General features: G+C 34.1%; 1 protein-coding gene across 1 annotated transcript in view; it reads left to right on the forward strand.

Moving 5' to 3' along the window:
• The window catches only part of DACH1 (dachshund family transcription factor 1), a 397,183-nt gene extending 383,779 nt beyond the window's left edge, over nucleotides 1-13,404 (forward strand). Inside the window, 1 exon segment of the mRNA XM_032496887.1 lies at nucleotides 10,640-13,404. Within this exon segment, the coding sequence (XP_032352778.1) occupies nucleotides 10,640-10,677 (38 nt within the window). The 3' untranslated portion in view covers nucleotides 10,678-13,404.
• The last annotated feature ends 2,278 nt before the right edge of the window (nucleotides 13,405-15,682 follow it).

Raw genomic sequence — 15,682 nt, forward strand, 5'->3', positions numbered from 1 at the left:
TATCAGTATTTATCTTCTTTCTAAGCATATGCACATTTATTATAATATACTTAAGATGTTTATTTGCAGAGTTTTTGTGTTTATTTTTTGAAATTGTATTGAAGAAATTTGGTAATCTCATGGAATTTAATATAGGCTGAGAACTAATTAGAACTTAAAATAAACGTAAATTGTAAGTCTAGAGTGCTTAGATATTTCCTGAAATTTTTTGTGTCTACAAAGACAATTTATAAAATGCAAAATTATCTATTAGCATTGCATATTTTTGTGATAGCGCCTTTTGTCTTTTTTCATTGCTTTCTACTTTAGAAAGCATTTAGTGTCTTACACTTGTTATTGTTTATGGCTGTTTTGTTATTTTCCTCATCAGCTGGCAAAGAATTATGCTTGCTTCCTTGAAAAACATGCAGGATAAGAATATTGCTTCAAATATTGCAAGATTCCAGATTTAACCAAAATTGAGCTTGGCCAATCACCACTACTGAATCAAAGATTCTGAAAGATGTTAAAATGATTGGCCTGATTTCTAGATGGATTTAATAGAGAAGTGTAGTTTTTTTTTCCTTCTCTTTCTTGTCTTTTTGGTAGTTCATTAAATGGTAGCAATCCTAGCAATATGGAGCTATACAATTTCCTAGGACGGTTACTCCTGTCACATTGCATCAAGTAATTTGATACAGTCATTATTACTCTCAATTAAGTTTAATATAATTGACAATAATCATTTTTATCTCTGAGGAGGCCACCATGTATCATGAAATATGATCATCAATCTTTAAGGAAAATCTATGTTTTATCCCCAGTACAATCAAAGTACCCTAAGGTAATACAACTAATTTCTACTTCCACAAAAATATATATGTTTTTAGAAGGCCAAAACAAATCCTTTAAAGTGTGAAAATAAATATTCTGTGATTTAGAGTAACTTATTCCATTAGTAGCAAACTAGAGAGGTTTTTTAAAAAAAATTTTTGATGTAGTAAGACAAGAAATATTGTACTGGGAAATATGCAGCTTGGTTTTGCTGTTTCTGTGAAATGCAGGCAAGCTTCCAAGAGCACTCACAAGGTAGTGTTTGGCTTGGTGAGTTCCACATGACGCAGAGTTAGGTTATCAATCTTTTCTGTGTTCTAGGAGAAAGCAAACTAAGATATACTAACACACTGTAAGTTACAAGAACTGAAATATTTACCTGTGACATTGACCAGCATGTCTTTCTTATAAAAGAAGGAGTATTTATTATGTCTTGTGGCACAACAAATTACTTCAAAACTTCACGGTTTACAACATTTATTACCTCACAGTTGCTATATGTGAGGAATCTGAGAGTAACTTAGTTGGGTCATCGGCTTCAGGGTCTCTCCCAAGATGCAAAAATATGTTGGCAGGGCCTGTTGTCATCCCTAGACTCAACGGAAGCAGGCTCCCCTTCCAAGCTCACTCATATTGTTGTTGGCATGCCACACATCCTCAAGGGTGTTGGACTGAGGGCCTCAGCTCCTTGCTGGCTATTGGCCAGAGGCTGTCATCAGTTCCTTGCCATGTGGACCCTCCATAGGCCAGCTCAGTACATAGCAACCTGCTTCATCTGTCCAAGCAAGTGAAAAGATCCAGAGAAAGTGTCTAGCAAGACAAAAGTCACAGTTTTTTAATAGCCTAATCTTGGAAGTGACTTTTCATCACCTATGGCATATTCTCTTCATTAGAAGCAAGTTGTTAACTAGATAGAGCCCAGACTTAAAAGGGAGAAGGATTACACAAGGATGTGACTACCAGGAAGCAGGGAGCCTTGCTAACCATCTTAGAGGATTCCTGCCACAGAGGGCTATGCAGAAAATACTATTGTCAAGCTATCTGGTGACAATGCAGTTGGAACAAGGAGTATTACATAATTCAAATACTTTATGGACTCAAGAATGTATGTAAAGGTAGACCAGAAGTTCACATCAGTCTTTGAAGGTAACCTTATCCCTGGTTTGTGGTTTAATGGGCATTTGCCAAAACTTGCCTGATCAACCCTACTTGACATATACTCAACTGATTCTCATATTCTTTACATAGAATAATTCTGTGAACACACTTTCTTGCCTGTTTGCTAATCTGTCTCTTTACTATAACTCTGCACATCTCTGAACTGATCCCTTATGTGTTTTTTTTATTGCATTTCACTTAATTATGCTTTGCAGTCTTATGTGTTAATTTTAAAGTTTAGAGCACAGAAAACTACCTCATTTAATATTTGATGATTCCATTAGATGAGATAAAAGAAAAGCTATTCCCCACAAAAGTGGCCTTTCTTTAGTTAAAACAATTCTCATACTTACTGAAAAAACTGGAGATCTTTCATTGAAGTTTGACATTTTTTTCAAGTTTAGCAGCAGGCCAGCATCTTGCTGCAGCATTGTTTAAATGTTAAATCAGGCTCTAGAGATTTAGAATTTTATTCATTCACAATTATCTACCATATTTTACACATAATGACTTTATTAAAATTACTGAATGAGTAATGGTATAGAAAATAGAGAAATATAAAAAATGCTAAACCTTTAAAAGAAAAATGATGATTTTTTTCTCTCCAAACCTAAAAGAGGATAACTAAACTCGACAAGAACAGCCCTTCTAGCTGCCACTGTTGCTTGTTCCCTAGAGATAACACATACATTTAGTCTGAAAACTCAGTTTATTCACCACAGATTTTGTCTGTTTCTCAGTTTTAAGTGATACAAATGCTTGATTTGAAAGATCCTTATTTTCTGTCTCTTCAGTGTCTATTTTTATCAAATCGGGTATCACTCCATTTAATGCTCCATTTTCATTAAGCATATTAGACAATTTGTCTATTTATTATTAAGTTTCAAATATGCCGTCAAATGATTATTTCCTTCCAGCACTGCGTCTTAGTCGTCTTTCTCCCAGAAATGAATAGAAGACTGGAGAAAGTAATATGAAACTCCTCTGTGTTTCTTTTTGTTAAAGTTGGGAGGTCTCACCTTCCAATCAGGACAAGGTAACCTAAGTGCAAAGTGCCCCGTTCTCACTTGCTGGCACATTAACCGCTCTGATGGATTCTCACTTCTCACTAATGAATGCTTAATTAGAACAGACACACAAATGCTTTACCTGAGTGGACCTAACAGCAATATAATTTTTCTTTACTTACAGAAACAAAGCAAAACTTTAAAGATGTCTGTATTCTGCTTTTTGCTTTTGTTTTGATAAACTTTTAAAAAGGTAACCTGTGTTTCAAACCGTTAAACAAAACAGTTATTTCTTTATACCTGTGCATATTTCAGGGGATACTTATTAAAAATAAGTATGTTCTCTTGCACATAAACACACTTTATTTATCAGTTCAGTAAATATTTCATTGACACTTTTATTTAAAGTGACATTGAAACTCTAATTTTGTCATTTGACCTAATTATGTCCTTTTAGCATTTATAGCATTACTGAATCCAAATTAGGATCACAATATATTTAGTCATAATTTTCTTTAGTCTCTTTGATCTCGTGCATTTCCTTGGCCTTTTAAAAAATTATAAAATTGACATTTTTGAAGAAAGAATCTTAAGAAAATTTCTCATTTTTTATCTGCTATTTCCTCATGATTAGACTCAGGTATACTATCCAGAGACATGTAATAACCGTCTTTCCCTCATTTTATAATGTTAGTTTGATGGTTCCTTATGTATATTTTTATTGAGCACTCACCAGTTTCCAGGTAATGTTCAAGGTGCTGGAAATACACAAAGTCATATGGTAGGTTACCTGCTCTTAGAGAGATTATAGCTAGACTTCAATCAAGTTCTCTAGAATAGTGAAGCTTGGTGAAGTGTTTGCATAGTGAAAACGACTGCGAAGAGAACACGAGTTTGGATTCTATGACAAGAGTTGTAACAACACTTAGGTTCTAGTGATACAATGCATGGGATCCAACCCCTGTCTACGTGAGTACAGGCTGATTGTTCACAACCAGAACATTTTGTCAAGGGGCCAGCATCTTTAACATTGCCTAGAATTGCCTGCCCCTATTGAGCAGACAAACAGTAGATACAGTTGACAATGATGATTTCAAATGAGCTCGGTCACGTTGGTCCGTTAGGCAACCTATTACCTCCAGCTGGTACTAGTAGATTTGGCCTGTGGAGACAGAACACCTCTGTCGTTGTGCCCTCTTACATGTTGTCTGCGCCCACTCTAAAATGGCACCAGGTGATTATGGCGAAAGCACTCAGAAGGGACCCGGGATCCAGTCCTCTCTTACTTTGGTCCAACTTTGTGGGCCTCAAGTTCAGCACCTATCACCTTGAATTACATAAAATTCAAAATCTCCTGCAACCTTTTCAGTTTTTCCTTTTTAATTATAGTTGAGCACAACCTTGCCTATGACTCCCAGAAATCACTTACACTGTTATTATCTGCATTTCATGAAAAGAAATGATATTTACTCCGTATCCTCTTGTGAAAGAGCCTGTGCTCAACATCAATCTCTCTTAAAATATTTCTCATGTTAAATGTAGACTTTGTGTCTCTGTTTCTTTGCCTCAGCAGTAGCAGGAATGTTCTTACTCTAAATAGAAAATTAAAAAAAAAAAAAGCAAGAAACAATATTTTCTTTAATTAGCTTCTTCCTTTAGGGGTTTTAGAAGAGGGGTTATGACTTGACAAAGATCCTTCCCATCTGTTGCTGTTTGTTTGCTTTTATTTTGACTTCCTTTCCGTTGTCTTATCAAATATCACATGAATCATTAACATTTGTTTTCATCACTTGTTTTTGGTTTCCTTGCTTCATCTGATTAAGACATTCTGTTGAGAGAGGCTCGAGGCTACTATACTTCATATTAACCTAATATTCTTTAAGTAAATACTAAACTTTCAGATTTACGATCTTGTATGTTTGTCTTCTGCTAGATTCATATATTGCTCAGCTCGGGGGTAGTGAGATGTGGGCACATACAACTGTTTTGTGAAAGCAGCAAAGTTCAGTAGATTACAGGTGTCTGGATATGTTTGGAACAAATAGATGCCTTTTTTAATAAAACTACTTCCTAATGGGGAATGTAATTTATTAAACCCTTTGTGCAAAAGACATGTAAGATATCCTTGTGGATGTCTGCAAGGGAGTTCAATTCGAAACTGGGATAGACAGCTACTTGCACATTGAGTAATAACCTTTCACTAGCATACGCCTTTGTTAATGATTTCACATACTTTTCACACAATGAGAGAATTCAGTTCCTGGTGTTACTCAAGCAAGCAATTTGAAATTGTTCCAAACTGTTACCGTCTTCTCATATAAAATCTTATTTTATATTGTGATTGTTACTGAACAAATTTCACTAGTTTTAAAAATAAATGATCAACCTATTCAATACTCTAGTTTTATACATGGGATAAAAGCTAAATTCTATATCTGTCTACATGTATTAGATGTTACCAGTAACTACTTATATAATAATAGCTCCAAAAACATTAAATCAAAAAAGTAAGCTTCATCAGTAAAAAACATAAAACAAATTGTAAATTTTGTGAAAGATTCCACATTTCCCCCTCCTTAGCCAAAGTGAATAAATAACATATAGAATTTGTGTACTTAATGGTCTGATGATTTGATGGTTTCAAGTTTTGTATTAAAACTGAGATCCACTTTTACCAGAAATTTAGTTTTTTTCTTTAACTTATTATCTATAGATCTAAATCGGCATAATAACAGTAAGTAGCATACAAAACTTCACGCCTGCAACAAACTATTCAGTGATCAAGATACTTTCTTATACACCAAATTATAGCTGTAAGCATCAGATCACAGTGAACTTTGGAACTACTTGGGATTTGTAATTTAAATAGTTTCACTCAATCCCTACTCCCAAACGCTTTTAATTAGAACAGACTTTTTAATTAAGTACTCCCATGCACAGAAGTGTAGCTTGATGATTTTTCTGTCATATCAACCTCCCATGCAAAAGCAAATAACCATCGTGTCAAAGGAGGGTATGTTCTCTGAAACCAAACTATAAGAATTCTAGTTCCGATTTCAAGTTGTTCAGTTGAGGCTCTGCATTACTTTTTAGTAAAATGTAAACCTCTGTTTTCTGGGAAGATGGTGAGGAACGGATCCACAAAGCAGGGAGACTGATGGTACCAAGGTGTCCAAGAGTCTGTCCCTGACTTCTGTGAGTCAGGGACAGTGTGTTTCCTCCAGTGATCTTCCGGTTGCTATTAGAGGAAGTGCCCTGGTGGAATGGATTTGGATTCACACAAATATCAAATCACTGTACTTCCATTAATTAGCTCTGTGAAAATGCACATGATAACTTAAACTATTTGAGCCTTAACTTAGCCTATTTGTAAAAGACACTAAAAATACCTATTTTGTTGAATTGTTGAAAGTTACGATTTAAAACCTATAAAGTGCCCTGAACACAATAGGTGCTCAGAAGATATTAGCTATACCGGTAATAATCATGTTGCCTTTCTTGTCAATTTACTTGATCATAAAGGAAAGTTCTCATCCATTTGAGATTTCAAGGAATAATCATTTCATAAGTCCAGCTCAGCATCAAGAAAAATACACAGAAATGCATAAAGACAGCATTTACTTTAGGAAATGGCTAGTGGGTGTGAGATTACCTAGTTCAAAAGTAAGTGTAATGCACAAAGGGCATCCCTGAAAGCAAAACGTGTGAATAAGCCCTCTGAGTTTCCAGGTGCAAACATACTTCTAAATAGTGAGGTCTTAGCCATGAAAATACTCAGAGATTCCAATAATCTCCATCCTATAGCTTGTTTTTACATGGGCTTTCTGTAGGGCTCCATGGCCTTGCCTGCTGTTTGAAGAGTCAGGGAGGGACGAGGTATTGGAACCATTATTAAGAACATAAAAACACAGCACAGTTTGAATTATCGGTCCATATATTCTTCCTAGCACCCTTGCCATTCAGCTTGCACTCAGGTGGTTTGTTAGCAGAAGCCTGAGATAGACCTCTAGTCCCAGAACTCAGAAGCCTGCTCTCAGCTCTCTGGGTACATCCAAATGTGACTGTTTGCTATGGGTTGGAGGACCAGCGTAATGCCTTTGGAACAATATAAAATTACCGAAAACCTCTTTTCTTGCAGACTTTGAATTATCCATAACTATATTTCAGTAAAGGTGACAAAATTATAAAGTAGATTTGCTTTGAAAGTTGGGCTCTGTAGACGAAGGGAGGGGGAGTTACTCTTCTAGGGTCTGTCTATGCCTGGCATATTTCTGTTTCCAGTTAATTCTAAGGCAGATAATCTCTGATGTCTAGGTATCATTTAATCATGGAAATGCCTTTACTGTAGCAGTTGGGATCTATTTTATAGCTGGCATCTTTAATGCTTGATGCGTTTGTTCATCTGTTAGGAACATTAGTCAAAAATTGAAGGAGACATTTATTAAAAGTAGATTATTATAGTAGATCAAATACTGAGCACATAAATATGTATAAAGTTTCATAAGTGTATTTTTATACAACTACAGTTAGGATGCTTACCAAAAAATTACTAGCGTTATATTTTTAATTAATATAGTTTATTTTAAAATTTAGTTTCAGATAGACTTTAAAATTTCTAACATGTTAAAGATAATTACTATTTTTATTATATAAGCAAGTTAATTATGTATTTTTTAATATAGAAACTTCATTTACTACAATGAATGTATCTGTACTGTTTCAGAGTTCTTAAATAGGCCTTTTTTCTCTCCTCACAAGTAGAATGCTTCCATTTCAACAATTCAGATGATTTTCTTTTTTTTCCCTATGTCTTTCCCTTTCATTTATTTTTCAAATTGAAGTATAGTTGGTTTATAGTTAATTTCTGGTGTACAGCATAGTGATTCAGTTTATATATATACACACACACACACACACACACACACATATATGTACATATATATATACATATTCCTTTTCACATTCTTTTTTATTATAGGCTATTACAAGGTATTGAATATAGTTCCCTGTGCTATACAGTAGGACCTTGTTTATCTATTTTACATTTATTAGTATCTGCAAATCCTGAACTCCCAATTTATCTATTCCCACCCCCTTTCCCATTCTGGTAACCTCAAGTTTGTTTTCTGTGCCTGTGAGTCTGCTTTGTAAATAAGCTCGTTTGTCTCATTTTTTTAGATTCCGCATATAAGTGATATCATATGGTATTTGTTTCTTTCTCTTTCTGGCTTACTTCACTTAGTATGATCATCTCCAGGTCCTTCTCCAAAACTTTAACATTTGAGTCTACATTCAAAAGTTTAAGGCAAGCCTCATGCTAAAACCTTCTCCTTCTAATACTGATGGGAAAAGAGACATGGCTGCTGCTTTTGTGGGTCTCATCATGTGGGAAGCTTCCCATATGGAACTTGTAGGTGAGACAAGTTCTATGCAGTTAATTCTTAGGGTGCTTGAATAAATAGGAGAGCTCTATTTAGAGAAGTTCTAGAGATGCTAGCAGCAATGTGAGTGGGGAAGGAGGAGGTACTTATCTTCCAGGCTTCTGGAAAGAAGAACAGACCTGAATACTCCAGAGCAGTGCAGAGCTTGGTGAGCCATATGTAAAATGCAAAGGAGAATCAGGGTCACTGAGTGAAGCAGAGTGGTAACAAGGTAAGATTAGAGAGGAAAGTCAATACCAAATTATGTAGTCCTTTAGACCTGGGTGAAGAATTTGGCTAGTGGGTCTTTTAAAACAATGATTCATACTTAATGAATGATTTTTATATATCCATTCTTTGCTACTGGATTCCTTCTACTTAATATGCTATGGACATCATAGGAGATTAGAAAATACTTTTTTAAGACTTTAATTTTTTTTCTTTAATGTACAAAGATTTTTAAGTATCAATAGACTGAGATGTTAATTTTGAGCAAATTATCACTTTTTTCTTGGTATTTTGAAGGACTTTACTTAGTGAAATTTGAACTTGGGGAAAATTAAGACTATTTCTCTTCCCCTTTTCTAATCCTAGGAGGCATTATCTATTTTTCAAAAAATAAGGATGAGAATGATATCCTCAACATAACTGAATATGATAGAAATATTGAGATAATTGAAAGGAGAGAGAAATAGGGTTAATTAAATAAGGACTAAAAATTAGAAAAGTTTGGTAAAAGCATCAGCATTCTACTTCTTTGGTTATTTCTATATTTTCTATTACTGAATTTTAAAACATTAGTTGCTTTATTTAGTAAAAATCATTAAGGTCAAAATTATTTTTAAAAAGGTCCAATTTTTAGCCACATGATACTAAGAATATGAAAGACAAGTTTTAGTTTCTTTATTTTTATAATATTGGTTTATTAGGTTTATTTATCTTCTATGTGTAAATCACATGAAAAATATATCTGATTCATTCATTCGTTCGTTCATTCAACAAATATTTATTGAACATGTACTGGGTGTGTGGACTATATCACTAAGAAAAACAGACTGTCCTGGAGGTAATATTCCAACTGTACAAACTAGACTAAGCTCAAACACGGTAGGAATATAAAATTTGGGCACATCAATATTTTTATGAAGTAGAAGAGTGGTTTAAAATTGGTTTTAAATTTCTTCCTATTTACTCTATCTACTACAGTTTATGTAAAAGCACTCAATTAGCTTCATGTTGAAGGTGAAATCTGCAAATATGTAGACTCTTGTCTATTTCCTAAATTTACTGAAAGTCATTTCTGTTTCCTTTTGTTTTAATTCTTGAGCTACCAGGAATTCTGCAAACATTTACACTGCAGTATTCATTTTGAAAAAATGTTTAGAAAACTTTCTTTTTCTGATTACCTTCTACTGTAGGTATGAAAACTTGAAATTTAGACATATTTTACACAAATATTTCCAAAGTTTGGATCATACTACAAAGCGGACATTTAAGAGGGTGTTACATTTGAGAAGTAGGCTTACATTTTGTTTTGTTTTTCTTGTGGATTTTTAATTTCTTTTTTCTGCTCCATTCAAATGGGTTTCTCAAACATGTCCAAGATTTGACTGACTTTTCTTTTTTCACATAGCTGTGTGTCTCTCAACTGATAAAAGTTGAGTAGTATATTTCTTCTTAACATTTAGTTGTTCAGTTAATCTCACTTTAAGGCAGAAAGGCTATATAGTTCATTGATAGTATTGAAATAACCTAGGTGGCTTTCATATAAATAGCAACAAATGTGCGCAATAGTTACATTGCATGGTGTATTTAACAACACCGCTAAGGAGTAAGGTGAGGGAGCTCAGTCTTTCGTGATGGAGATATATCTGAGTGCATTCAGGGAAAATTTGGTTCTGCAAGCTTGGAGGAGGTAATTGTCATTCAACATAAATCAGCTAGCTTTGCATATCAGCAAAATACACACACATAATCTTATCTATTTTCTGAGTGCTCAGGACTGATATCAAAATAGCAAATATATATTTATGAGAACTAGAAATGTATTCTTTTCAGTCACATAAACTCAATGTAATTATGAAATTAACTTTGAGAATATGTGAAAACTATTCCTTCCTAAGTAAGTGAAAACAGAATAAAACTCACAAATTTTATCTTAGTCTATGTAGTTTTTATATTCACATTTGTTCCCTAAATGCCATGTTATTAATTGGTTGTTTTTTTGTTGTTCATTTTTAGATGGACGACTGTATTTGAAAACTACTGTCATGTACTGAGTCTTTCCTGTTGAAGAAATCCATCTTATAGTAAAGAACTTTGCAGTCAGACACCCCGTCATTGGAAAGTTTGGAAAAAATAAAGTCCTTTTAAGGGAACTTCTTCAGTTTTGTGTATTAATGTTCTTTAAAAGTTAAAGTATTCCACGAAAAAAAAAAATTTCCTTCATTGATTTTCACCTGTGGTTCATACCAGAATCCTGAGAATGTTTGTACATGTACAAGTATCAAACTTCTTACAGTTAATGACTGCAACTTTGCTGCTGGACACTTGTATACAGAATTAAAGGCAGGTCTGAATAAGACCTAGTTTTTTGCTTTTGTTTTTAATGGAATGAATCATTTTCCTCTCCTGAAAATTCTGTATCTGAGCACATCAAGACTCTTGTAGCACTGGTCAACCAGACTTACAGAATTATGTCCTCCAAAAACCAGCAAGAACACTTGGAAATGAACTTGTAGGGGACATAGAGGAGTCCCAAAAAAAAAATCAATTAAACAAAAGAGTAATATTCTGTTACATTCAATTTTAAACTCTCTAATTGTGGGTTTTCTCCTGAAGATTTTTGTTCGTATACTTTCCAAAAAGACCAACAAATGGATATTGATGAGATCCCAGTGAAATAACATTTTGCATATCTGAAAAGAAGCATTGAAAACAAACCAAAAGATTATGTTGTAGTTCTTTTTTTCTTTAAAAAAATATATAAATGTAACATGTTTTCATTCCAAACTGGTAGTGGTATATAGCATTTAAAATGATAATGATGCTTCTTATTCAAACTGTTGGTCACATGTACAGTATATAAACATAAAACATACAAGGAAGGTATTATGTATGCAGTAGTATACTAGAGTTTAGGAAAATGAAAATTTTAGAAAATACGTTTTGTCACCCTGTTGGTCAGAAAGACACCTTTCTGGTTTTAACGCATGCAGGCATGTAAATATTTGTCTGGAGTCACAGTATTAATGAATGAGATCTTAAGCATCTGGTGACATCAGAACTCTGTGGCAGCCACTTTTATTTGTATATTGAACCCTAGTTAGTGCCCCAGACTGCACTATTGAGAATGGACTGTGGCTGAACAGTAAATCAAAACACCAGAAATATTTTTATATGTTAATGTCATATTATGTTAATGTTGCTGAAAGACAAAACCTAACAAACCCTTGATGCTTGATGTATCAGTCCAATACCATGTAGCTGAGTGATAAAGTTAAAAATGTGTTGTGTTTCCCACCCTGGTCAGAGGGAAGGGTGCCTACGTGTTCTTTTCACTGTCTTCTTGAAAGTTACAGTATGTGTTTTCACTTTTGTGCAGATAACTGGAAATCAAGCTACAAACAGTGCTTATTACACGCTGAAGTTACCTTCTCTTCGTTTTTACATATTTGTAATTACACCTTTAAAGGCTGATCTTGTGAATCAGTACAGTTGCTGTACATTTTATGATTTTGCTATCATCATAAAATTTTATGATCATAACATTATTTATTACCATAAATAGCAAAATCTTAAGTGTCCAAGAAAACTAGCTTAAAAGGTTTAAAGATAGTTCTGATTGGGTATTAATTATTTGGTTAAGAAAAGGACTTAACATGGTAGATACTCTGGCACTAAGCTTCTATAGTTTTTTAGGTCTTCCTTGCAATACTGGAACATATTTCTTTTGTGTAGCTCGCTATTAACCAGCTAAGTCCATTTTTGAATACAATAAAAAGGTTATATATACAGTTCCTATTTTTAGCTTGCTTAAAAGGGAGCAATATTTTTATTTAAAACACTGTTAGTAAATGCTTTGTAGAAACTTGGTTTTCTAAGCATAGTTCTTCCGTAACCATCTTTTGTTATTTGAAGCACAGAGATTCTATTTCTTGTTGTATGTATTTCTTGTTTTGCCCTGTATGCGGTCTTTAAAGGGTTACAACACTTAACATTGGAGGGACTTGTGGCAAGCTTTTGAATCATACATTTTTTGAAAGTTTTTTAAAAAGCCTACAATTTACATAAGTAGTAGAATCAGTCATTTTTCTGCTCCTTGCATAGAGTCACCTGTTAAGTAGGTTAAATACTTTTAAAATTCATCCTTTCCAGATCTTTGAGAATGCTTTAGTGTTTGGTTCGCTATAAAAGGAAATTTTAGCAAGGATTAAAGAAAAAAGCTATCAGCTATATGCTAAGAGAGAATCTTACTAACCTGTTGTAAATATTCCAATTCATGAAATGTTATTTTAAGTCTGTAACTTAAGTTTCTTCCCCTCTTTTTAGTTATACGGCTTGGTTTAAAATTTGTTTTTGTTTTTTGGGTTTTGTTTTTTTTTTTTTTGGTTTAAACAAGTAAAATTGTGCCCATTTTATGGTTTCCATGCTTTTGTAATACTAAAAAGTATTAATGTCTAGTTGTTCTATATTATAACCACATTTGCGCTCTATGCAAGCCCTTGGAACAGAACATACTCATCTTCATGTAGGACCTATGAAAATTGTCTATTTTTATCTATATATTTAAAGTTTTCTAAAAATGATAAAAGGTTATTACGAATTTTGTTGTACAAAATCTGTACAAAAATCTGTTTTTACATCATAATGCAAGAATTGGAAATTTTTCTATGGTAGCCTAGTTCTTTGAGCCTGGTTTCAATGTGAGAACCACGTTTACTGTTATTGTATTTAATTTTCTTTTTTCTTTTCAACAATCTCCTAATAAAACTGTCTGAAATCTCCCTGTGACTTTATTTACAGTTCGTCTTTATTAAATTTTGTAAAATGCAGAGCACTGAAGGAGTATTTACTTTCTAATGGGAGGCAACTAAAAACAACAGAAGTCAGCTCTTTACAATGCGAAGGGGACAATGCTCAATGATTTTATTTAACATGCAACTGCTTCTATCTCTAATATGAATTACTGTGGTGAAAAACATCATAAAAGCACACTCTGTAGTTATTGTTTAACAAGCAGATTTTCCATATTTTGTTTCTTGCCAGCTAAGCAAACTGCCCACATATACATGATTTATTTATGTACATTTCTCAGTTTATGAAGCTGTTATTTGTACCTTTTTCCTTTATATTCTTATATTCCCATGATTCTTATTTCGCAAAGCTTTGTGCTGAATAATGTAAAGTAGACATGTTGATGGAACAAAATATATTATTCCCATATCTCGAAGAGTGTAGATTTGTAACGCTAACTCAGTGTTTTGCTTTCAGTCTTTATCACTGGGAAAAAAAAAGGCCTTTAGAAACTTTGCAATTCCAGCATTCTTTAATAATATATAAATGTTTTCATCAATCCAAAATGCAGCACTTAAAGAAATATTGGGTTACTATCTCAGCGAATACTCTGAACATTCCCAAAAGAATGGAAAATGAATATTTTTGCTGTCTAAAGAAATTATTTCAATGAATTAACAAATTATGATTTTCCCTAATAAAATCCTAAAATGTTTATGTGACCATTACCAACACATTTTTGTCTTCTGTCATCATATGTTTTGGTCAGGAAGACTTGTACTAGGACATCATACAGCTTCTGGATGTTAGTTGAATTTGGTGATGATTTAAGGTTTTTTTTTTCCCCCGTGTGTTTCATTGGCACTAGAAAATTTACAAGATGAACAAAAGTTATTTATGACTAGAGGAGAGTAAATTATAAATAAAAGTCATATGGATTGCACTTTTACATCATGGGAATTAGAGATGTTAATAGAATTAAAGCATTATTGTAAATGGCATTGTAAATATATCCCTTTTCCTCATGTGTAGGCTTGGTGCTAACATTTATCTTTCGTATGTACAACTGGTATATAAAAGCTGAACTGATTCTCATTTCTTCATTTAAAGAGACTCATTAATAAAGCCTCTATTCTGCACAAAGCACTGTGCTAGGTGTTGTAATAAATGAAGTTGAAAACATAGCTATTGTCCCAGAGGAGCTTCTAATTTTGTTGGAATAGGCAGTCTCACTTTCAGCAAGAAAAGATTCATTGAACATCTATTCTGCACTAAGTAGAGAGCTGGCATTAAGAGGGTTTTGACTTTATGGGGTAACAACCCAGTGACCTATTTTGTACATTCACCTTCTAGCGATTAATACGAGACGATCTGAGAGACAACTCTGTAGAGCTTGAGAAAAGAGATGGATGCATTGTTTCCTGGATGAAACACCATCCTAGTTACTCTTTTCATGTTATTTTTCATTTATTTCAATCCCCTCATTCTTCTAACCAATGCTCGCAAACTTCGTTTTAAGTTAAGAAGCCTGTTCACAAAAATAGTATCATCAACAAACAATAAATCCCTAATATTCTGATTATTGAGTCTCGATGTACAATATTCAGTTCTCATCATCTAGCATCTATATGTCTCAGATAAGTAATGGCCTAAAAGCATTCACACACAGAGCACAAACTCCTAAATGCCGAATGAGCGTGGTGGGTCACGAGTGGCATTTGTATTGGCAGCATCACTGACACTTACAGGTCAATGAGCTGGAGATGCTGGCTTGAACCATTGCATCAGTTGGGACTCCTTTGGTTGGGCTGCAACCAAATTCCCACAAGGTTAAAGAGCAAAAGGAATTGGTTATGAAGACAGAGGGGTACACACGGAACCTCAAGCCAGGATGGCAACCAGCCCCTGGGGACCAGGGTCCCTTTTCCACCTTCATCCGTCTGCTCCTCCCAGTGAGTCTGCTTCTTTCTCCTCTCAGTGTAAACATATTTGTTTCTCTTCATTCCTCACCTATTCAGGAGCATAACACCCACCTCACAGATGCTCATCTGTGTGTGTATGTGTGTTTAGTTCTATACACTCTATGACAAGGGTAGTTTCCTGTGAGCACCGCCACAGTCAGGATCCAGAATATTTTCATCACAGGGAGCCCTCAAGCTATTTTTCTATTGCTGACAGTCACTAACCTCTCTCCCTACCTTTCTGTATAAGTCAGGGTCCTCCAGAGAAACAGAACCAATAGTTTACACACACACACGCGCACACACA

Source organism: Camelus ferus, chromosome 14, assembly GCF_009834535.1.
Source record: "Camelus ferus isolate YT-003-E chromosome 14, BCGSAC_Cfer_1.0, whole genome shotgun sequence".
NCBI lineage: Eukaryota > Metazoa > Chordata > Mammalia > Artiodactyla > Camelidae > Camelus > Camelus ferus.